General features: G+C 35.3%; 1 protein-coding gene and 1 pseudogene across 1 annotated transcript; one reads left to right on the top strand and one right to left on the bottom strand.

The window, feature by feature from the left end:
• Positions 1-7181: 7181 nt before the first annotated feature.
• On the bottom strand, positions 7182-16484 carry LOC120081380 (Radical SAM superfamily protein). Its single transcript, XM_039036208.2, has 10 exons — positions 16165-16484; positions 11180-11255; positions 11003-11100; positions 10784-10891; positions 10442-10528; positions 10175-10291; positions 9071-9174; positions 8204-8343; positions 7940-8076; positions 7182-7851 (listed from the first exon to the last, which is right to left on the bottom strand). The coding sequence occupies exons 1-10, from the start codon at positions 16372-16374 to the stop codon at positions 7675-7677; spliced, it is 1254 nt and encodes a 417-aa protein (XP_038892136.1). The 5' UTR covers positions 16375-16484; the 3' UTR covers positions 7182-7674.
• Positions 16485-18729: 2245 nt separating this feature from the next.
• On the top strand, positions 18730-19656 carry LOC150035166 (putative leucine-rich repeat receptor-like protein kinase At1g68400 pseudogene; annotated as a pseudogene).
• Positions 19657-24115: the final 4459 nt, after the last annotated feature.

The following is a 24115-nucleotide window of genomic DNA, read 5'->3' as shown; positions in this document are numbered from 1 at the left end:
ATAACATCGATTGTGACATCTATGATATCATAAACAGGATAAGAATAAATAAAAGAATCGACCTTCTAGCAAAGGAATAAAACTAACAAATTACACACATTGAATGTTACCCCAACAAAAACATTGATAAAATATTGATATGCACGTCATCGATAAAACTATGATATCAAGTGCCTAACAAAAGCGCTATCAATGCCTCTTGGTGTCACACCCTCTCCCAGATTACCTTCCCAACCTAGGAGGAGATGTAACGATAGCAAATGTCAATCTTCTCATGACATCCACTATCCCCCTCAATCTTAGACACTCTCACCCTTGCAACCGGTAATAGTTATAAACATGCGATTAACTAGATATTCCTTAAACAACTTACGCAACAATAAACATGTTTCATATTATATATACATATCAAAATAGTTAATATTACAAAGTTCCCTTCTTAAGTTTATCCTTATCCCTAATATGTACATATTAACTTACAAGCTTATCCACCTAGCTATTTTAATTATGAGTTCCTCTATAATACTGGGTCTTTGAGTAGCAGACTGGCAGATCAACTAGGCTCCGGGGTGTAGATCGCTACCCGGGGAAAAAGTATAAACATGGAAAAGAATGAGCTAACGCCCAGTGAGTGACATTAAAAAAACACGTTTCCAAAACATAATCATATTCAAGTATCAATTTATTGAACTTCAGGGTTTCAAATTTTAAACATCAGGTATAACATTTTAGAAAATGTTATAGAACCTTGGAAACATCGAATAACATCCACTTTATTATGAAATCATCATCCTCTAGCCTTAGTTGAGGGAGAGCTCTTTTGCTCAATAGCTCAACGCCGAAATCTTTAGTTGGTGTGGAGTAATCTCAACACAACCAATGTCGATAATAATCCTTAGTTGATGTAGAGTAATCTTAATACAATCAGCGTCGATAATATCTACATGCACGTGGTTACGCCCTACGTACCATCATTCCTTAGGTATCAATGGACCCAAATACCTTCTCTCAACCCTTCAGTATCGAGTTTTCTCATTAAAACATCATAAAACCTCAAATTCATTTAAGAATTCAGTCTTAAAACATCAAGCATTCCAGTAGTATAAACATCATAAATATAGAAATAATGAGGAATAACTCAACTTAAGGAATGTTTTATAAAATATGCTTTCGAGCATTAAAACTCAAGTATGCTTAAGAAATTTTATAAGAAAAAGCATAATTAAAAATCATTTTAAAACTTTAAGAATAGCATGCTCGAGAAAATTTTTAAGTAAAGTAAGTAATAAGCTTACACCATAAATCATTTGAAAAACATATCACTCAAACTTAACCGGCAGTAGCTCTCTTTCCTAGGTTTTCGCTTAGCTTCCCGGGTTCTTCCTCAAATCCTAAGCCTGTACTGAGTCGTAATAACTTTAGGATCTCGTGTTTAGGGCTAAATTATCTTTAGAATACTTTCATGGCCTTAAACTTGGCTTACTAACTTAATAAGTGTGAAAACAAGCCTTAAACCAACTAAGGACAACTGTTAGACGCATGACAACATTCTTCAACACAAGTTGGTCGCACTGTTCATCATGATCAACACATAGCAGTCAGGCTTAAACGCACGACACCTACCCCAACGCATGCTTCTAATTCTCTCAAATCACTCTCTTTTTTAGTCATCTTGCAAGGTTTGAGAGTTATGTAGTGAGGATGAGTCGGATGACCTCTTGAAGGGTATTTATAGACATCCTCAAACATCCTTGTCATCATCTCAAGCCACCAACATATGACACATGTTTTGCATAAAAATCCTAAGTGTCAGTACTATGCAAAGTCCAGCATAGGGGTCCTTAACACCTCCTACTTGCATGCGAGCTTTAGGTGTCTTCACCATGCATAGTCCAATGCATAGCCCCCTTTTGAGATGTCATTCTGACCTTTTGCATGTCCTACCATGCGTCCACCTCACCCTAGGCTCGACCGAGGCTTCATTTGGTTGAGCCACGTGCACTTTTTGCTGTCAATCTGACCTTGCTCTCCAAATTTCTCAAGTTAATGCATAGTGACCTAGGTTGGCCGCATAGTTGCTTCACCAACATCCTTACATGTGTCCAACAAGCTCCTCTTATGCACCCATACAGTGTTTCCAATGCACAGTCCTCTAGTTTTGAGCGTATGGTTTCTTAACTATGTCACCAACTTGATTCCTACTCATCACATAGTTCTCTCCTTGGCTTAAGGCAAGAGCATGCGTCCACTTTACATTTTCCCTCCTAGATATGTGTTCACTAAGGTTTTTGGGCTTTCTTGGTGTAACTTCCTCTCAAGGGTTTATCTTATGCTTCCATCTTACTCCTCATAGATCCAAAATGGAATCCATAAATCTTTTATGTGCTAAACCCTAGTCCTATACGCCCAACTCCAACCTCATGCGCCAATCCTTCTTCCTCTTCATTCTCCCTTGATTTCTATATTCTTCTCAAAGTATAACTTACTTCTTCAACTCAAGGCATAGCCATGTGTCTTCTTTGTCTCTCTTTTCCCTCCAAGCATGCACCCATCCATGTGCCACATGGCCATCTACGCGTCTAACACCTCATCCATGCGTGCAACCCTTCCCTATTTAGGGTATCCTCCACTTGTGGTATCTTATGTTGTCCACCACATAGCCAATTTCTCTCCCTTGAATATCCTATGCACCCACCATGCTTTCTCTATGCGCCCATTATGTTTCTCTATGTGCCCATCATTGTGCTCAACACATGGTTCCCTAAACTCATAATATAATCTCATAGCAAAGCTTCCCAGATCCTTAGACATCCAAAGTTTGTTCAAATAATCTCTCCTTGGGATGCACTGTTATGCGTTCAACATGCTTCCTCTACTACAGCATGCGTTAAACTCATCCAAGATTGTCCATCCTCTCCTATGCTATGAATCCAACTCTTATTCTTATAGCATAGTTTGGACACTTAACTAAGTTTTCTACTCCAAACTACTATGCCTCTAACACTTAGAAATTTTCCTTCCTCTAAATCATAGTCTAGGTACTTCATTTAACTCTTTCCTTCCAAAGCTTGAACTCTGAGCTATTCTTTCCCTCTAAGGAAATCTTGTGATGGCTGGGTGTTACACTTGGAGTATTTATTAAAAATCAAATTGAATTTGAAACGACGGAGATTGAAAACACGATGAGAATGTCTACAATTATATGTATACAAATAATTGACAAAATAACAAATTGAATTGAAGATCGAATTCAGCATACATCGAAATGCATTGTGTACGTGATATAGATTAGAGAGAGGTTTGCACAACAACTCATAAGTTTTGTTCAAATATCTTACCCACAAAATCATATCTCCTTTAATTTCCTAACTTAATTGCATAACAAGCAACTAAAGATTAATTATAATCTCAAAGTGAGGAAAAAAAAAACTGAAAAACTCACAAATACTTTAAGAATCAAATTTGGACTCATGCCTAAGGATTTTAATTTCAATGCTCACATAATACTTATATCAAGTTTACAATTTGATCTAATCAAATGTAAAATCTAATATCAAATATATCTTAACAATTAATTCACAAACACATAAATCACATATACGGTTTAAATAGAGTACTCACCTTTTTTAACTCTAGTTTTGAATACCACAATAATATGTAGGGCCTTTATCATTCTTGGTATTCTAATGAATCAACTCTAATCTCAACAAAATCTATCAAGTGGTAGAGACTCGTGCTGATAACGTGTGATGAAATAAGAAGAATATGAGCAACAAAATAACAATGAAAGCATGACAAGAGAGAAAAAAAGTAGAAGAGAAGACGTATAGAGCTAATATTGAACTCAATTGTGGTGTCCTCTACGAAGCCACCTTACAACCCTATTTATAGGGCATGATGGAATGTATGTTACAAGGTGAAAATTAATGGGAGAAGTTGTGAGATTGGATAACCTATGAAGGTTATAGGTTTGTTGTAACATAAACAAGTTATGGATATCTACAATTACATTTACAATATAAATAAATTTATAAAGAAATTCATTTTTGTGTCTAACAAGTCATACACCTATTCAATATTTTTAATCACAAATTTATTTTGTTGAGATTGGTGTCCTAAATCTCTTTTGTATTCTCGTAGTTTGTAAACTTTGTATAAATAAATTGTTATTAATAAAATAATTGTTATTTCATGAGCATACTCTTAATTCAATAAACTAAGATCCTAGGTTATTTTATGTAATTTAAACATGTACGCAGAGACATCGTGTTGAAATGAAAACCTAAACGGTCTGTAGTAGATGGATAAGGTTGATTACCTTATCCTAGTGACACTACAGATATGGTCTGTTTTGTATATGTTACAAGTGTTGTAAAGTGCTACAAATGATATGATCCTGATCATTCACGTGGAGATATGTGAGCGAGGGTATCCTATACAAAGAGTTTGTATAAGACCAAACCATGAAATGACTGGTCTCATTATATAACGTCGTTAATTGTAAAAACTTATATTTCACCAAGATAGGTGACATGACTTGAATCCTGAGTGACTTGTGAACTCCTACCTATGATGGCAGTCGTTTGATTTGCATGGATGAAAGTGACCATATCGCCGACTCAATATGCCTACAATTTTGGGGATTCGTCTGATTTGGGAGCTGGGAACACGACTATACAAGACGAAATTCACTTATTCCCTAATGTTGGGGTAAGTACATAAGTTGCTCCCTTAAGGGCTGATTATGATGCTTGAATAATGTGACACAACACCCTCTCCTGGCCTGAGAGGGGTTTAGGCATAGTTGGACTATGATCTATTATTCATTGGAGGGATCCGTGGTACTTAAAGAGTTAGATGTAACTACATAGGCAAAACGGTATTTTTGGCTCAGCCTTACGATCAATTTGTGAAGGATCATCGTACTGTTGATTGGTTATATCTAATGGATACAGAAATATATCTGTAGTGCGAAGAGTGCAACTGTCGGTCTTTAGTGGAGTGATCGATAGTTAATGGATGTTGGGTAATTTAATTAAATATTTTAATTAATTATCCAAGTACCATTGAAGCTCAATCTAAAGGTCCGTAAGGTCCCCTTTGTAGCTCAACAGAGATTATTGATAATTAATTTTGGATTAATTTAAGTTGTTCAAATTAATTGAGGGAATTAATTATATGTGATATAACTAATATAATGTATTTGATACATTATAGTATAAAGTTAAAGTTTATTTTGAGAGGAATTAATATTTAGATATGATTCAAATACTAATTATATGGATGAGATTCATATAATTAAATTTAGTATAAATGTGATTTATATTAAATATCATAAATAATTGAGAGAAATAAAAACTATAGGTTATATTATATTTGACAATATGAAAACTATAGGTTATGTATTATATTTGATATAACATATAGTTTAATATATATTATATGATAAGGTAGTTATCATATAATTAAAATAATTTTATTAAATTATTTTCAATTATTTTTCCAATTAATTTTTGAAATTAATTAAGGAGGGAGTTGTAACTCCCTCCCTCTCTTTTCTCTCTGGTAGAAACCGTGTATGAGGGGTTGTCCAATTTCCTATGGTTTATCATTTTCTTCACAGAAGATTTACAAAGAGTTGGTCTTTGTGTGTGATTTTTTCCCAAACAACTTTCCTACACAAATTTCCTTTCCCTTTCACAAAATTCTCTTCCTCTTCTCAAAATTAAGAGCCCACAACTCCTGAATTCGTATTCCTAAGAGAATACAGTGGTTGACCTCTGGGTGGTGGCCATTTGGGATTTCAGTTTTGGAGATCGAGATCTAGATCAAAGTACTTGTGACCGAATCAAGGGAATACGTGAAGAATTTTGTCTTCAATGGTAAGTTTTTTTTTCTTCCCTTCTTCCTACTAATCAGCATGTTGTAAAATCTTAAATGCACAATATATCTTTTTTTTTTGTTATGTAAATTTGGGATTTTGTGAAAAATAAAATTGGGATGATCCCGCTTCCGTTGCATAACTTCATCATTCCTTCATATTTAACATTTGAAAATCTAGGATTCCATAAACCTCTTTAGAAAAATCCAATGTATATTGTTCAACAAATCAATTAATTTTTAAAATAGTTTGAATGTTGAATTATAAAAAATGAACTTATACTTTGTCATTTGTTTTTTTTTTAAAAAAAAAACAATCTTTGTAATATTACCTTTTGATTTTTCATAAATGTTTAAAATCTACTCTTAGAAGAGTAGAAATCTTTTAGAGCTTTAGATAGAAATTGGGACCTTGATGAGTATGTCAACGATGACCTAGAACAAAAATTTAAATAGTTGATCGGTAGGTAATACCATGCTCCCCTTAGAGGAGAGATAAACCAATTCAAGTTTGATTTTTATATGAACTTCTAAAGAATTTGTACTTCAATAATAATTTTGAAACGTTTAAAAATTTGATAATATTGTAACTTTTGAAAGAATAAAGAAATTTTTTTAATCAAATGACAAGATTTAGGAATATTTGTTTTTCTCTCTCAATAATTTAGCCTAATTTGAATATGTCTATACTGCACACAGAATTGAAAGTTCAATTATGTATTTTTCTCTAAAATTTCATCCATTCGACATCATACACAGTTTAGAATTCATAATTCATTGAATGCATAAGATTTTTTTTTAACTATATTTGAAACAAGAATTTATTACAATATTAAAAATTGCAACATTCTTAAAAGTTTAAAGATAATTTGAAAATATAAAGCTAAAATTTATACAACTTTTATTTAATAAAATTTTCTTATATTCTGAGTGTGTAAAGCTCACTCTTTTTCTTGTTTTAGTTTTCAAAATGTAGATTTCAAGAATTAAAAAAGGGTATCCATCAAATTTTTTGAAAATAGAAAATATCAAACAAACAATAAACTGTTGTTTCTATCTATATTGAAATCAATATTACTTATAAATAATGCAAAAATGAAGGGGAAAACAACAAAGTGGATGTAAAAATGTTGTAAACACAACAATTGACCTGAAGTAAGGAGTTTGAAATATACATGATACATATGAGTTGTGCGTATTACATTATAATCATAAATGTTCTTTTAATGGAGCCAGATTGATGCAACCAACATTGGCAACAAATAAATCATCCTAAAGTAAGTATTCAGTACATGGGAAAATAAAACAACTCTAAATTGACATCTTATTGAAAAATTGAACCATATGTTCTATCAGTAGAAGGGATAGATAGCCTTACACAAAGAAGAAGTTCAAAAAGGAAATATACAATGAAATCACTTACCAAGCATAATTTAAGAGCCTCTTTCAGACTTTCTCCTCCCTCTCAGAAACTAATGATTTAGATTTAAGAGCCAAGAAACCATTGGTATACCCTACACTACGTCGATAAATGAACGATCCGATCCCCTCTCGATGCTTCACTGTATCTCAAATTTAGCTTCGCAACAATGTACAATGACCTGTGAATTTAGAGTATAGAACAAGCAGACCTGGATGTGCTGGCTGCCCCTCCATTCTTCATATAATCATATCCCTCTCTATTAAGCTTTCTTGAGGTGCCTTTGCTCCCACAAAAAAATTGGTTCTTCCAGCCTCCAGGTGGATGCAATATAATGAAGTTGGTAGAATAGGAAATAATAAGGAACTTTTGCATCAACATGCCACAGCTACAGCTGATTCGGACTGACTGATGTCGGAATCAACAAGCAAAGGGTTCTTTTGAAATTGGTTTCTTAGCTGACCACAAGCTGCATTTGCATCCAGGCCTCTTGTTTGACGAACACTTACAGTAATTTTATGGGATTCTAGAGCAGCTACAAATGCCATCACCTGAAACAAGAAGAAAAGATTATAGATCAGTGAAGACAAGAATATACGTTTATACTACGAAACATCAGCACGTCTGTCGAGAACATACAGCTTTCTTGTATGGGCGCTGATACTCAGAGCCTTCTATGGGATTGAAAGGTATCAGGTTCACGTGATAGCCCCCTCCCCATTCATGAAGAAGCTTTGAAAGCTCTACAGCATGCTCTACTGCATCATTGACTCCAGCTGTTCAAATGATAAACAACCGAAAATTTTGGGGAAACAATTTGTCAGATGTACAATGTCTGAATCTTCAATGAGGAACAAAATGAAAGAAGAGATAAGAACTGTATTGCTAAAGTGACGCCAGTACCTAAAAGTGCATACTCGAACGATACTCTCCGACTAGTTTGGAGGAAATAATCACGACAATCTTTCATAAGTGCTTCGAGAGGATACGCTTTTGCACTGGGCACAATAGTCTCCCGAAGCTTCTGGTTTGGTGCATGTAAGCTGGTGGATATAAAATGAACAGTTAATCAAAGTAAAATTATAGAGAGAGAGAGAGAGAGATAAAATCTAAGGACCTCGTCCTACAAATGTCCATGGATCATCTCTTCAAAACGACTTAACATTTCGTAGATAAAAAACTTTTAAAGCTAACCTTTGGAACCTGGGAATACTTTGAGATGCTAGATAAAAAACTACAATCTGTAGTCATTCTATGGTTTTCATTCACACCAATTACGGCATATACTTCTTAAAAAAATGGGCTTAATTACAAAAACCACCTCTGAAGTATGGTGGTGGTTGCAATTATACCCTTAAACTTTCAATTTTAAAAATTGAAACCTCAAAATTATATAAATGTTAAATTGGGTCAAATTGGACCTTCAAACTTATATAATTCTATAAATTGTAACATTTTTTTGAGAAGAATATAAATTGTAACATTTATATAAGTTTAATAGTTCAGTTTTTATCATTTGTAGATCTAATTTCTATGATTATTGTAAACTTGAGGGTCAAAATTTAACACTTGTAGAAAGTTAAGAACTCAATTTTTACCATTGAAAGTTTGAGGGTGAAGAGCACCATTGCTAACCAACTGATTAATAATGTGTTCATCACTGACAATGGTCTTCTTTTTTTTCTTTTTTCTTCTTTTTTTTTTCCTGTCCTTTATTCTTAAAAAGGCAAACAATCTAAAAGAATGTTTTTCCTGTAAAATATATGTTACCTGACGGCCAATGTTGACTGAAGCTTGTGAGAAGCCAGCCTTTTAATTGTGTTAGGAACGCCCACAGTAGAAATTGTAATCATTCTTTGTCCAATTTGAACGTCCTTGAAAAAACATAAAGAATTCATGAGAAATTGTGCACTCAGCAACGTCAAGTTAGCATGTTAACCCTTGTGGAACTTTAAAGCCAGCCCTTCCCAAGTTCCCACGACAGTTGGATGTGATCAAGTTTTATAATTTAGAAAAAGAGAATGGCATAAGAAACCTATATCTCAAAGTGTATGTGCATGACACTGATAGATCCTCAAAATTCTAATGTCTCCTTAATCCCTTATTACGCTTACGTGCACCAAACCAGAAGCTTTGGAAGTATGGACACATAAAGTCAAGATAGGTTTACATTTGGTCCCTCCTCCTGGGCAGTTTGAATAATCGGGATAAAAACCAAGCTAGGCCTCCTAATGTCTCCTTAATCCCCCAGATGTGTTCTTTTGGCATAAAAGATGACTCAAATAGAATACCTGTATCTTGCAATCCAATTGAATCTAAGAATTATTATTCAAAAAAATCATACTTTAGTTGTGTCATCTAGCTCTTTTGATTTAATATCCTATGGCTCAATGCTATTAGAATTTTATAAGACATTGGTTAGAAAAGAATAGAAAATTGTTTCGTGAGGTGCCTGGTGGATATATTTCCAGGCCAGTTCTTGAAGATTGTTCCTTTTTTTTCCTCTCAGAGTTCTCTCTTGAGGTTCTCATAATTATATACAACTTAAAACCAATCTGAGAGGTTTCTTGTAATACAGTGTGCTCAGGAGGCCTTTCCCCTGTATATTTCACTCTCAATGAAAGTTTTTGCTAGAGTATGAAGGCACAAGCCTGCAAGTCCACTCCAGCTTATCAGATTTACCTATCCTAATAGTCTGGACAATAAAAACGAGTAAACGACCTAATGGCAGTTTTACCTCTTCAAGTCCTCTCTTGCAATATAAGTAACAGGGTAAAGAGGAAGTACAGAAAAGAAGTTAAGGGCAAAAATAAAATAGTAAACAAAAAATTATCCCACAAAGTATTAGGATAAGATGGGTCTAGGAAAGTAAACCTTGTTCAAGCACCGATGTGCTTCAAGCACTGATTTCATATTTAACATTGGTTCGCCCATTCCCATGAATACTACATTTGTCACCCTATGGTTGAAAATATCCTCAATTGCAAATACCTGTGGACGTAAGATACAACTAATCACAACGGGAAGGATTAATCATATGTGACATAGTTTCATTTTTTCAAATTTCTGAAACATCGAGATATCAAAACAGTACAAGTTCGTAATGGAACATGAAAACAGCATGTGAGAGTGACAAAATACCTGCTCAACAATTTCATGTCTCTGAAGATTCCTAGAAAATCCTCCTTTTCCAGTGGCACAAAAAGAACAGCGCAATGGGCAGCCAACCTTAATGTTTGAAATTCAATAGAATTTAATTTCAGACTGGATACCATAAGGAGTTGCAGATAATACCATGTTTGGTGTCCCAGGGGTTTAGAAACTATTGCAAGTGCTTTCAAAGATATAGATGTGCCATACTTTAATCTAATAATAGGCAATGTGTTTACTTTTTGAGTTGACATGGTGTTAGACTATTTCCCCAAATCATGAAAGAAGATATCACAAAATTCATTTCTTAGAATGACCAAATGTGAATATTACCTGTGATGAGATGCAAGCAGTGAGGCGAACTGAACCTTTATTGTTTTTGTCTTCCACAGGTATGCCAACTGTTTCAATCAGCCTGTTGTCATCCAACTTAAGCAATAACTGCAAAATTTTGACAAATTTATGCCTTAAAATCATACGAACTCTTAATAAAAACATCAAATCATTTACATTTCCCGATAAAACCTCAAACAATTCAACAAGAAAAACTACCTTCACGGTTCCATCAGAAGCAGTAACAGACTGGTAAACAGGCGAACGGCCCACTTTCCATCCAGCTTCCTGAAGATCATTCCTGAATGCCAGTGGCACTGCAATCAACTCGAATCAACATGACAAGATAATGAACAAACCGGCAAAATTAAGTAAAGGAGAAGAAAGAACACCAACAGTTGGTAAACTCTTCAATTTCCTTGACCTTCCTCTTGTAAATAAGCTGATGGAGTTGCTTCCCTCTATACTTCTCCTAATCCATCTCAACAGATAAACTTAACGTTACATAAGCAAAAACCTCCATCAAATTTAAATGCAAGCAATCACAACAGGTTTTTAGAGTGTAAGATGTTAAGCAATTAGAATAATATTTCTTTTAGCTAGTTATATTTCTGTTAGTTCTCCGTTAGTTTGTTAATAAGGAGGTTAATCACATAGTATTCATTTCTTTATTTCTTCTTCTGCTCTGTATATAACAGAGATTGTACTGTATTTATGAGTTTGACATTCAATATCAATGAATGAAGAACTCTGATTTATTCAATGCGTAATATGGTATCCGAGGAATCCCACTTCAATTGAATCCATATCTTCTACACCATTCGATATTTCCAACTACTAATCTTGTATCTCAACCACTTGCTAGATCGAGTAATTATTCTTAATGGAGTAAAGCAATGCATCTGACACTCTCTGGTAAAAATAAATTAGGGTTTATCATTGGAGTAATCCAGAAACCAACGACGAAAGGAACCCTAATGTCCGCTTGGCAATGTAACAATGATATCATCATGTCATGGATTATTAATTCAATTTCGAAAGAAATTGCTGCGAGCCTCATTTATACTGGAAATGTGAAAGCAATTTGGGACGAACTGAAGGAAAGGTATCATCAATCCAATGGTCCTCATGTGTATCAACTGAGGAAAGATCTTGTTACAACAACACAAGGCAATTCATCTGTTGAAGCTTATTATGCTAAAATTACTACAATATGGCAAAATCTTATCGAGTATCGCCCTGTTGATGAATGTAATTGTGGAGGCTCGAAGAAAATGCTTGAATTTCTTAATGTCAAATTTGTCATGATATTTGTTATGGGGCTAAATGAGTCATATAATCCAATTCACGCCCAAATCATCTTGATTGATCCTTTGCGGACTGTCAATAAAGTTTTCTCACTGATAATTCAAGAAGAAAGACAGAGATCTATTGGTCAGATTTCTTCATCAATTGAATCTGTTACTTTGTTGGCCAATACTGATGGTAACAAAAGAAACGAGTTTGATAAATTCAAGAAGAGAGATGGACAGTGTCCAATATGTTCTAACTGTGGTATAAAAGGTCATGTTGTGGTCAAATGTTACAAACTCCATGGCTATCCACCAGGTCACAAATTATATAATTCATCTATTCATCAGAAAACTATTGCCTCAGGTTTATCTTCATCCTCTTCGACTAGATTGGAGAAAAATACTGCTGGAGTAAAATCTAACAAATCAGCATTTTTTGCAAGTTTCACCGGTGATTAGTACTCACAACTTATGAATATGTTCCAATCTCATCTCTCAATCTCTCAGAATGAAGGTATTATCAAAACTGAAACCACTCATGTAGCAGGTACATGTCATTCTTCCTTTACAACTACACACAGTGATAGTATTATTTGGGTTTTAGATTCAGGTGCATCAAGTCACATATCCCACAATCGATCACTATATGTTAATCTGAGATTTGCTCATAATATATCGGTTATTTTGCCGAATCAGACTAGATTCATAGTTGAATTCATGGGTGATATCATTTTACAAAAGGATATTTGGCTACGTGATGTCTTTTTTGTTCCAGAGTTTGCATATAATCTATTATCTGTCAATGCATTACTTAAGGATCAACATTATTCCATTCATTTTTCTAAAGATCATTGTTCAATTCAAGACAAGCTAAATTTGAAAATGATTGTGAAGGCTGATCTTGTTGATGGTCTTTACTTGCCATTAACACCCACTGATAGAGGTAAAAGTAATATGCAACTTGTCCTACCTTGTAAGGCATATACTTCTATATGGCATCAACGTTTGGGACATCCTTCAACTGCTCGAATGAAGGATTTGTCAAATATCTTGTCTTTTTCTAATTCTGTTTCAAATTATGATCATTGTCATGTTTGTCCGTTAGCAAAACAATGTAGACTTTCATTTCCTGCATTAAATAATGTTGCTGATGAAGTTTTTGATCTAGTTCATTGTGACATCTGGGGGCCATTTCAAACCTCACATATGCTGGATTTTCTTACTTTGTCACTCTAGTAGATGATAAATCTCATTATACATAGGTTTATCTTTTGAAACATGAGAATGATGTTTTGCATATTATTCCTCATTTTTTTTAAACTTGTTGAAACACAATTCTCCAAAACTATTAAGGCTTTTCGGTCTGACAATGCACCCAAACTCAATTTTAAGGATTTTTTTTGCTACTACTAGAACAATTCATCAGTTCTCTTATGCATATACACCTCAACAAAATTCAGTTGTTGAATGAAAGCATCAACATCTTTTAAATGTAGCACGTGCTTTAATGTTTCAGTCTAAAGTGCCCATTATCTTTTGGGAAGAATGTGTTCTCACTGCAACTCATTTGATAAATAGAGTTCCTATGCCATTGTTGTCTCATAGAACCCCATTTGCTATATTGTTTGGAAAAGATATTGATTACTCTTTTTTGAAAGTTTTTGGTTGCTTGACATATTCTTCAACTCTATCAGTTAAGAGATCTAAATTTGATCCAAGGGCTCATCCATGTGTCTTTATGGGATATCCAACGGGTGTTAAAGGATACAGATTATATGACATTGTTAAGAAAAGTTTCTTTATCTCCTGAGATGTCTTATTTTTTGAAGATTTGTTCCCATTTCACACCATGGCTGATGGTTCATCTCAGACACCTATTGATTTCTTGGATCATTTTGTGCTTCCTTCTCCAATTCTTGTTGATATAACTGTGACCAATACAAGTGCTACTGATTTGAATATTGTTCCACTCGATCCTCCTATTGATATGTCTTCAGATGTACCTACTGTCATGCCTAATGATATGTCAACTGATATGAGCTAGTAGAAACAGAAGCTACTGTATTAGTGTTGAATATATATTCAGAAGTTGCCTGTTCTAATGAACCAGCACCAAGACGGTCCAAGAGACAACACAATCCACCTTCTTATTTGAAGGATTTCCATTGTAACATTATAACTAATACACCTATATACTCCACATCTCCATTCTTTTTTGGTAAATATCTTTCATATGATATTTACTCATCAGCTCATAAAGCATACTTGTTGAATGTTGCTACGATCTATGAGCCTACTTTCTACCATCAAGCAGTCAAATTTAAAGAATAGAGAGATGCAATGGACAATGAGATTGCTGCTATGGAAAGAAACAAGACTTGGACAATTATGTCTTTACCAAAAGGGCATCACACAGTTGGTAGTAAATGGGTATATCGTATGAAATACACTTCTGATGGTGCAGTTGATCGCTACCAAGCCAAGACTCGTGGCCAAAGGCTATAGCCAACAAGAAGGTGTTGATTTTTTTTTTTTATACCTTTTCATCAGTAGCCAAAATTGTTACAGTCAAAGTTATTCTTGCTTTGGCTACTTCATATCATTGGCCCCAGCTCGAATGGACATCAACAATGCATTTTTAAATGGAGATCTGTTTGAAGAAGTTTACATGACCTTACCTTTGGGATACAAGACCTCTAAAGTACCTAAAGAGGGGGAGAACCTTGTTTTCCGATTAAACAAATCCATTTATAGACTTAAACAGGCTTCAAGACAGTGGTTCACCAAATTTTCAAGTGCTTTGTCATCAAATGGATTTAAACACTCAAGGTTCGATTATTATCTATTTACTAGAGGAAGTGGTGGTACTTTTATTGCACTATTAGTATACGTTTGATGATATTATTATCACAAGTCCTTCATCTGATGAAATTGCCATGGTCAAGGACATACTTAAGATGCATTTTCTATTGAAAGATTTGGGACATGTGAAATATTTTTTAGGTTTAGAACTATCTCGTGCTAACCAAGGTCTAATGCCATCTCAAAGGAAATATTGTCTTCAAATTCTTGAAGATACTGGTTTTCTTGATGCCAAATCAACTTTATTACCTATGGACCCAAATCTTAAACTTTCCAAAGATATTGGACATGTATTGTCTAATGATGAAGCTACTTGTTATCGAAGGTTAATTGGACGACTTTTATATTTACAAATCTCTCGTCCAGATATTTCATTTGTTGTGCACAGATTGAGCCAATTCCTACAATGCGCTACTACAACTCACTTGAGTGTTGTTCATCATCTACTGAGATGTTTGAAACGTTCACCGGGACAGGGAATTTTGATTAAGCTCATTACTACTTTTCATCTTCAAGTTTTTGTTGATGTTGATTGGGGGGCTTGTTTAGATACAAGACATTCTGTTTCTGGATTTTGCATTTTTCTAGGAGACTCTTTAATCTTATAGAAGTCCAAAAAGCAGCCAACTATCTCGAGATCATCTGCCAAAGCGGAATATAGAGCTTTAGCTTCAGTAACTAGTGAACTGATTTGGATTTCTCAGCTGTTGACAGATTTGAAAGTTCAATGTTCACTTCCATCTCCTGTTTTTTGTGACAATCAAGCTGCCATTTCAATTGCTTCTAATCCAACCTTCCACGAGAGAACAAAACATATTGAAATAGATTGTCACTTCGTCCGCGATAAAACAGTTGATGGCTTTCTTAAGTTGCTTCCAATCTGTTCCAGTCTTCAACTAGCTGACATGTTCACGAAGGCATTACCTTATTTTGCTCTATCAAACATCTTAATCAAGTTGAGTGTCATTGATGGTCATCTTCCAACTTGAGGGGAGTATTAAGGAATTAGAATAATATTTCTGTTAGCTAGTTATATTTCTGTTAGTTCTCCGTTAGTTTGTTAATAAGGAGGTTAATCACATAGTATTCATTTTCTTATTTCTTCTTCTGCTCTGTATATAAAAGAGATTGTACTGTATTTATGAGTTTGAGATTCAATGTCAATGAATGAAGAAGAACTCTGATTTATTCAATGTGTAATATGAGAAAGTGATTGTTGTTTGTTACCTGGCCGAAGTCCACGGCGAGCTGTTGTAGCTCCTGGTCCGACAGGCCGATGAGCACTTTGGGAGCTTCTGGAGAAGCCCGAGCGGGAGGGGATATGGAGGTGGAGAGGTTACGAGAAGGCACGGCAGCGACGCAGCGAGGCCGTAATGCACGTGCGACGGACGGCGAGCAAACTTGGTGAATGAGCGCCATTGAAATGGGTATCATCATTGAGAAGAAGCTTTGCAATTGGACTGAGAACTGTTCTTTCTTTCCCGGAGGGTTTTGCTTCTCACTTCTACTTGGCCGTCGAGAAGATAATGTCGATTGTTTTTATTTTTGTTTTTTTTGGGAAAAAAGAACCAAACAAAACAAAACAAAAAACAATTTTGGAAAAAAAAACTTGAGCTTTCATGACTGTATCAATTCACTCCCATCCAGATTTGGTCCGACCAATAAAATTTTATAATTTGAATCTATTGAACTCTTAATTTTTCGTTAATCAATTAATTTAAACTTTTATTACAGTTGGCTTTGAAAATAATTCACTTATTAATTATCAAATGGGATAGATTTTTTCAAATGTCAGAAAATTGATGATTAGAGTAAATGCATACATCTAAAAAATAAGAATAAGGGTCCAATTGATTCATTTATAAAAGTTTAAAGGTTTAATTGTTACAATTATTAGTTTCACATAGAGGTTTTCCAAAACGAAATGTAATTGAGAGTATAAATTGATACACTTACAAAAGTTTAGGATTTATATTTATACGATTATTAATTTAAGTTTAAATTGATACAACTCTTAAAAGTTTAGAGGTATAAATTGATATTTTTACTGTTGAGTTATGTCTATTTTTTTTTTTTTTTTTTTTTTTGAATTGCCCTTCGAAATGTTATAATATTTAACTTTAGGGATGTTTGGACCACCAACTTCAAGTGGGTGGAATGGATTATCATGGCCCACTTCATATTTGAGATTCTAATTATAATAGTTGGTGTTTTCAATTATTATAACATACAAATTAACTATAGTATTATTGTTTCAAATTCCTATTTGTTATTGTGTTTACTATTCTTACTCATAATCTCTTCCACTCTTTGTTACGGTGTTTATTATTTTCTACTCATACTAAAATACTATGCACCCCAAACACAGACTATTTATAACTCGAACTAAAATAGTATGCATTTCAAATATAGACTATTATAACCTAGACTAAAATAGCTTGCACCCCTAAGTACTACTAGAATAACCAACTCAGCACCCTCAACTGTAACGCTTCATGTTTATTAAAGGGATTAATTTTATTATGTGTTGATTTGGATGCCTATCGTGTTGGATTTGGTTTATACCATTGCTAATGGTATTCGTTGGAATTGAATCTTGCATAAATTGAGTTTAAGTGACTTAAACGTCTATTTTCTTATCCAGTAATTTTAGAGTAATTGTTTTCTTTTAGGGGGTGTTTGGATTGAGGGAATTGAAATGAGAATAAGGATGAGAATGGGTAAGAGATAAACATCATCTTATTTGGTACAAGTTTTGTTGCTTTAGGCATGAGAATAAGGTATTCTCATGCGTCCATTAGAGGTTTTTGTACAAATGACCTTCTTTCAGATGCACTATTGAATTTTAATCCACCTCCCTCGCTAATGTATGTTATCTAACCTTCCGTTAACGTCATAGACACTTTTTCACATTAAAGGGCCCATTGCATTCAAGTTGAAATTCCTAGCCCGATGGTGGATCGTCCTTAGTCCGATGGTACTTCCAAGTGCGAACTTCTCTTTTTAACGGTTGTTGCCACGAACAATCACTCACGATAGGGAGGATTACGTGAGCCTGATGCAGTTAATTAATCCCTGGCCCGATTTTAGTAATGTAGCCCGATAGTTAAATATGTTCACCACTGAAGCACCTTTCGATCGCGATAGGAATACCCCACTTAGCCTGTTGAAACCTACAAAGCCCTGATCCAAATTCAAAAAGTTAGCGCGACATGAGAAATTGAGCCATATACATTAAAAAAACGATTTGAAATATGCTAACCTTTCTATGGTGACAAGGATGCCCAATCCAACCCAATTAAACCTATAAATCTCTACCCTAATTTTATGCTTGATTTAGCAAATGCAATACAATCCGAAGTACAAATTCATTTATTCGAATCCACTGACATTGGTGTCGCGGACACAAGTGATGACCCTCAACATTAGTCTATCCACAAGGATGATCGTTTGCAGCTTGATGGGGAGAATTCCGAATTACATGATCGAATTGAATGACGTGATGAAGTATATAGGGCGAACTCCATCACAGTTGAAGCGAGGAGACAACCAATTATACTATTGCTTGAATTTGTCAGAGAGAAACTCTAGGAATGGTTCTTCAAACGAAGTATCCTAGACCTTATCGAATAATAATCCTATCTTTACTTTACCTACTCTCCTCTTTATTTATATTGTTTGATTTCGTTTGTTTTCCTTGAAAATGACCCAAATGTAGAAGATGGAGATAGCCCCATCGATTGTTTGTAGTGGCCTGCTCATGTGTCTGTTGAATAGTAATGGTTTTTTTCAATGCTCACAAGGAATAGAGGCCTAGGAAGGATGCCGTTGGATTGAACGACAAGGTTGAAGATTGCTGCCGGAGCAACTGGAGGACTGGCTTTCATTCACAATTCCTGCAATTCCCTCAAGCTCGCACATGGAAATGTTAAATCCACCAATGTTCTTTTAGGCCAATTGGGAAATGCTCGAGTCTCGGGCTTTAGATTGTCATAACTCTCCCTTCCACTCCTCGATCGAATGGCTATCGTGCGTCGGAATGCGACGAGAGCCGGTTTGTTACGAAATTGAGAATTAAAGAACACAAAAAGAAACATAGAAATAGAGAAGATCAACATGGTTCACTAATGGTGAGGGAGAACAGTATTATTAGCGAGAATGTTTTCAGAAAATTACGCCTAGGGTTAGAGAGTTTATATAGCGCACTCCTCTAACTCTTAAGGTCATAATCGTAAATAATTACAAATAAATAAATATGCTAAATTCTTGTTATTCGAAGCCCAACACTCGAGGCATTCCAACAGAAACTAACCCAGAAATCCGACGTGTACTCGTTTGGGGTTATTCTTCTTGAGTTGCTGATCGAAAAATGCCCCTTCGTTGTGGAGAATGGCAGGGCCGGGAGGCGGTGGATACGGAAGTGTGTTAGATTCGCCATGGTGGGTTTAGTCGGTGGTGCAAGAGGAGTGGACCGTGGAGGTTTTTTATTTAGAGTTGATGAGATACAAAGACATTGAAAAGGAAATGGTGGGGCTTCTGCAGATCGCATTGGCTTGTACATCGACTTCGCTAGATCAACGACTGAAGATGAACCATGTGGTGAAGATGATCGACGAGCTCCGTGGAGTGGAGGTATCGCCGTTCTATGATGGGTATGACTCGGTGATGGAATCGTCATTGGTGTCGGAGGGAACTTGCGGCGGAGGACCTAATCAATAAAACGAGGGGGAGATGAGACATGAGAATGTTTCTAATATATTATTAGGAAAAGTGGAGTGTGTATTATACATTTTTTTTAGGCTTTTAGTTTCAATTTTGCTGGTTTCTAGGCGCAGTGTTTTTAGAATCAGAAATATATATATATATTTTTAGATACAACTACATTAAAAGAATTACGATGATTCCAACAAACAAGCCTCCTCACAAGCCAAGTAAAACCAACCAGGAACCAAAGAATCCCTACAAGTAACCTTAGAGAGAAGATGTGGAACTTAAGAAAAAAGCTAAGCAGCTCGTGCAAGGCGATGAGTAGCACCATTCGTCGAGTGTGGGCACCAAACAAAAGAAACAACCTGGGCAGACACAGCAAGGGCTTCAATGTCCATGACCAAACAAGACAACTCAGAGAGATCAACCCCCACACTGTTAACCACATTAATAAGTTCGACACGATCAGACTCAACAATAAGTGTGGGGAAAGGAACATCACTGAACCTATAAGAAAGGTCAAAAAGACCCTTGATCAAAGCAAGGGCTTCCAAGTTTTTAATGCCCCAATTCAATCTCACCTGCTCACACCCGACAAGAATAAGAGATCCAGAGGAATCATGAGCCACCTAGTTAATACCACCAGACTCAATGCGATCAACCCAAGAGACTTAATGTTCATCTTCCAACAATTAGAACGAGGGGCAGACCATGATCCATGACTTGACTAACTCACCACTTTACACAACGAGGGAGCCTTAACAGCGAACAAACGAAACTCTTCAACATGTAAAGCAATATTCCTACATTTTTCTCCTTTCCAACCACTGACGTTCTACTTCGTTTATATTCTTGTCTTTTTCAGCTATATTTTTCTTATCTTTAGTTACTGGGGTCATCATTTCCTTATACTTGACATTTGTTGATCCTTTCTCATGACTCTGATCATGCTCTTCAGGCTTTTTGGCCCTTCATAATCTAGCTTGTTTCTTAGTGTAATAGCTTTATATTGCTCCTTTCCATTCAACTTTAGTGCATCTGTTGTTGGGTTTTATGTACTAAAACTCGCAGTTTGTAATATGATAAACATTTTCTATAATCAATAAACTTATTATTGATTTCATAAATTGTATGAAAGTTTAAATTCAATAAACTAAGACCCATGACTATTGCATGAGTACTTTAACTTTATGTCTATGTGGAGACATAAGAGTGGACCAGGTTCAAGTAAATAGTCAAAATGATCTATGGTACATGAATAAGATTGGGTACCTTATTCTGGTAACACCATTGGATGCGGTCTACTCTGTAGTTGTTACAAAGAGTTGTAAAGTGCTACATACGATGCAATCCTAATTCGTACATGTTATGACATGAGGAGTGAGGGCGTCCTATGCAATGAGTTTACATAAGATCGAATCAAGAAATAAGTCACTCTTACTTTATAACGCCGTTTACTGTATAAGACTGCTATTTCACCTAGATGACCTAGGTAACTCGATCTTAATCCTAAGCTAATTATGAACTCTTGTTTATTTGGGATTACCCTTAGATTTGCATAGGTCAAAGTTGGCTTAACAACGCTGGCTCAATAAGACTCCCATTTCAGGGGTAATACATAATAGATAGTTGGGGACATAGGGTGCAAGACGGAGTTCACACCTACTTGATTTAGGGATAGGAGAAAGGTTGTTCTCTTAAGTACTGAATCCAGGTCTTGAATAAGGGGCCCCACTCTCTCACTAGGCTGAGAGAGTTTGGTTTAGTGATTGGATCAAAAACCAGTTGTTCATTAGAGGATAAGTAGGAACTTGAGGAATAAGACGTAATCTCGAGGGTAAAACAGATATTTGACTCAACCGTTATTACGAACAACCTGTGAAGGGTCAACTTGTTGATTATAATTAAATCATGTGGACATAATATATCTACAGTGAGGGGAGTGCAACTATGGGCTTTAGTGGAGTGACCCATTAGTTAACGAATGGGGATTAATCTGGTCTAATGAGTTTAGCAAATTAATCTCGGAATCGTTGGAGTTCATGATCTGTAGGTTCGCGAGGTCCCCCTACTAACTCGTAACGGACTAGCTCTAAAATAGCGTGATAAGTTGATTTGAAATGTTCAAATTAGAATTAAGGGAATTAATAATTATATGGGATATAATTACATGTTTAATTTGAGAATTAAATGGAATAGGAGAATTTATATTCAAATATGATTTAAATATATAAAGATGAATATGTGTAAAAATTAATTTAATATTTGATACTAAATTAATTAAGTTTTATTTAAAAAAATTAATTTTATTTTTCAATTTTAAAATCAAAATGGATTTAGGAAAAATCAAATTTTTATTTTTGAGATAAAATTTGAAAAATGAAAAATAAAACGCAAATGGAAAAACCTTGTTTTCCATTATCCATCTTTTTACTTGCTTACATAAAAGCCATCAACATTGCCTTGTCTTACTCCAAGCATGAACTGCAACTCATGCAACACTCTTCCTTGCATGATGATCTGTAATATATTGAAGAGTTTGGAGTGAATTTTGGGCATGCAATCAAGAGAGAATTTTAGAGAAAATTCGTACTAAAAAAAGAGTTCTTCAACCAAACTGCTGTTGTGAGAAATTCTCCTTTATCCCTTGATTCAAGCTTGTTTTGAGTCCCACAACTCAATCTAAAACACCAAGAGAATAATGGGGAAGATCTTGAGGTGGTCTGCAACAAGATTTGGAGAAGATTGCAGCTGGCGAATAAGCTTTGAAGAAGTTCTACAAGAGGTATGTCATGAAACTCACTTGTAAACTCACTTGTTTTTTGCAAGAGCATGCTTTATATTTTGCCAAAATTAATGAATTAGAGTGCTTAAATGATCCTTGTTGCTTTCGCTATTTCTAATACATTCCTATAATTGGTATCAAAGCATCATATAAGCATTCAATTCGGTTTAATTTTGGTTTGGTGGGTGTTTCATATGAGAAATATGAAATTGATGTACTGATATGGTTTTCTGAGTTTTAGCATTTTAATTCTCTTTAATTTCTCTTTTAAATTTGTAATTGGCTCTTGTTTGATGAGCTTTTATGTGTTAGCAAGAGTCTGTGATTTATTTGGAGTCATTAGAGTTGAAATTAAGATGAAATTGAAGAAACAAGTGAAAAAGGCCAAGCTACTGTTCTAGTTTTTCAGCTTCTGGACAAAATCGTTGTTGAGGTTCAGTCGCTAAGCGATCGTCTAGTTCCAGGCGTTAAACGATGTGAAGAAAAGCTAAACGATCATATAGCAATGAGCGCTGGTCATTGTGATGTTGAACGCTAAACGATTGTGTATCTATAGGAGCTAGACGATACGTTCAAATTGCTATACGATAGCACTACGTGATCGTTTAGCTTTGGCGTGGGGAACTAAATGATACGTTGAATTTGCTAAACGATGGCACTACACGATCGTGTAGTTGTTGCGTGCGCTAAGCGATGCGATGAAGTGCTACGTGATAGTGCTGAGTGATCGTTTAGACGTGGTGCTAAGCGATCATGTAGACGAAGTGCTAAGCGACGCAATGATGTTCTATACGATAGAGCTAAGCGATCGTTTAGTTGCGGTGGATACTAAATGATAACATGAAGCACTAGGCGATGGTGTTAAGCGATCGTTTAGTTCTATTTCTTGGATGCGAGTGTATCTACTTCTTGTATCTTAGCAACAATTTTCATGATCATGGTGTGTTTTGAGTCACCCCAATTCTAATTGTTATTTGCAATAATATCCATAATCTCTTGAGCTTTGTTTACAGACTTCTTCAGCAAGGATCTTCTTGCAGATGCATTTACCATAGTCTTTGAAGATTGGTTCAACCCTCTATAGAATTGTTCCATCACGATGCATGCAGGAAGTCTGTGATGAGGGCATTTTCTCACCAACTTCTGGAACCTAATCCATGCTCCATCAAGAGATTCATATGGAGATTTTCTGAATGCAATAATGTCTCCTCTATATCTGGCATTCTTGTCACGTGGTCAATATTTTCCTAGAAACTTATCCACAAGGTCGTCCCATGTGGTAATAGAGTTAGGAGGCAATAAGTCGAGCCACACTTCTGCATCTCCCTACAAAGAATATGGAAATAACTTCAGTCTTAATGCATCTTCAAAAACACTGTTAAGTTTGAAAGAACGACAGATTCTTATAAAGAGGGTCTTCATTAGGTAGCCCGCAAATTTTCCAAATGAGTTTAACATCTGGAACATCAAAGGCTTCAATTAGAATATGGGCACATCAATTGGTGGATCTAGAATGTCAGTATCTAAGGTTTGGAACGTAGAGGTTACTAGAATGCCAGTGTCTAAGGTTTGGAACGCAGAGGTTGCATAATCCCTGATGGCTCTGTGTCTATCTTCTGCAATGAAGATAAGATGCTGGGGGTCAGGTTGTTGTGGTGGCTGCTGATTGCCATTCTGTTGTCCCCC

Source organism: Benincasa hispida, chromosome 7 (assembly GCF_027475165.1).
Source record: "Benincasa hispida cultivar pf3 chromosome 7, pf3_genome.v1.1, whole genome shotgun sequence".
In the NCBI taxonomy this organism is placed as follows: domain Eukaryota; kingdom Viridiplantae; phylum Streptophyta; class Magnoliopsida; order Cucurbitales; family Cucurbitaceae; genus Benincasa; species Benincasa hispida.
This window is presented reverse-complemented; position numbering and strand designations above follow the sequence as displayed.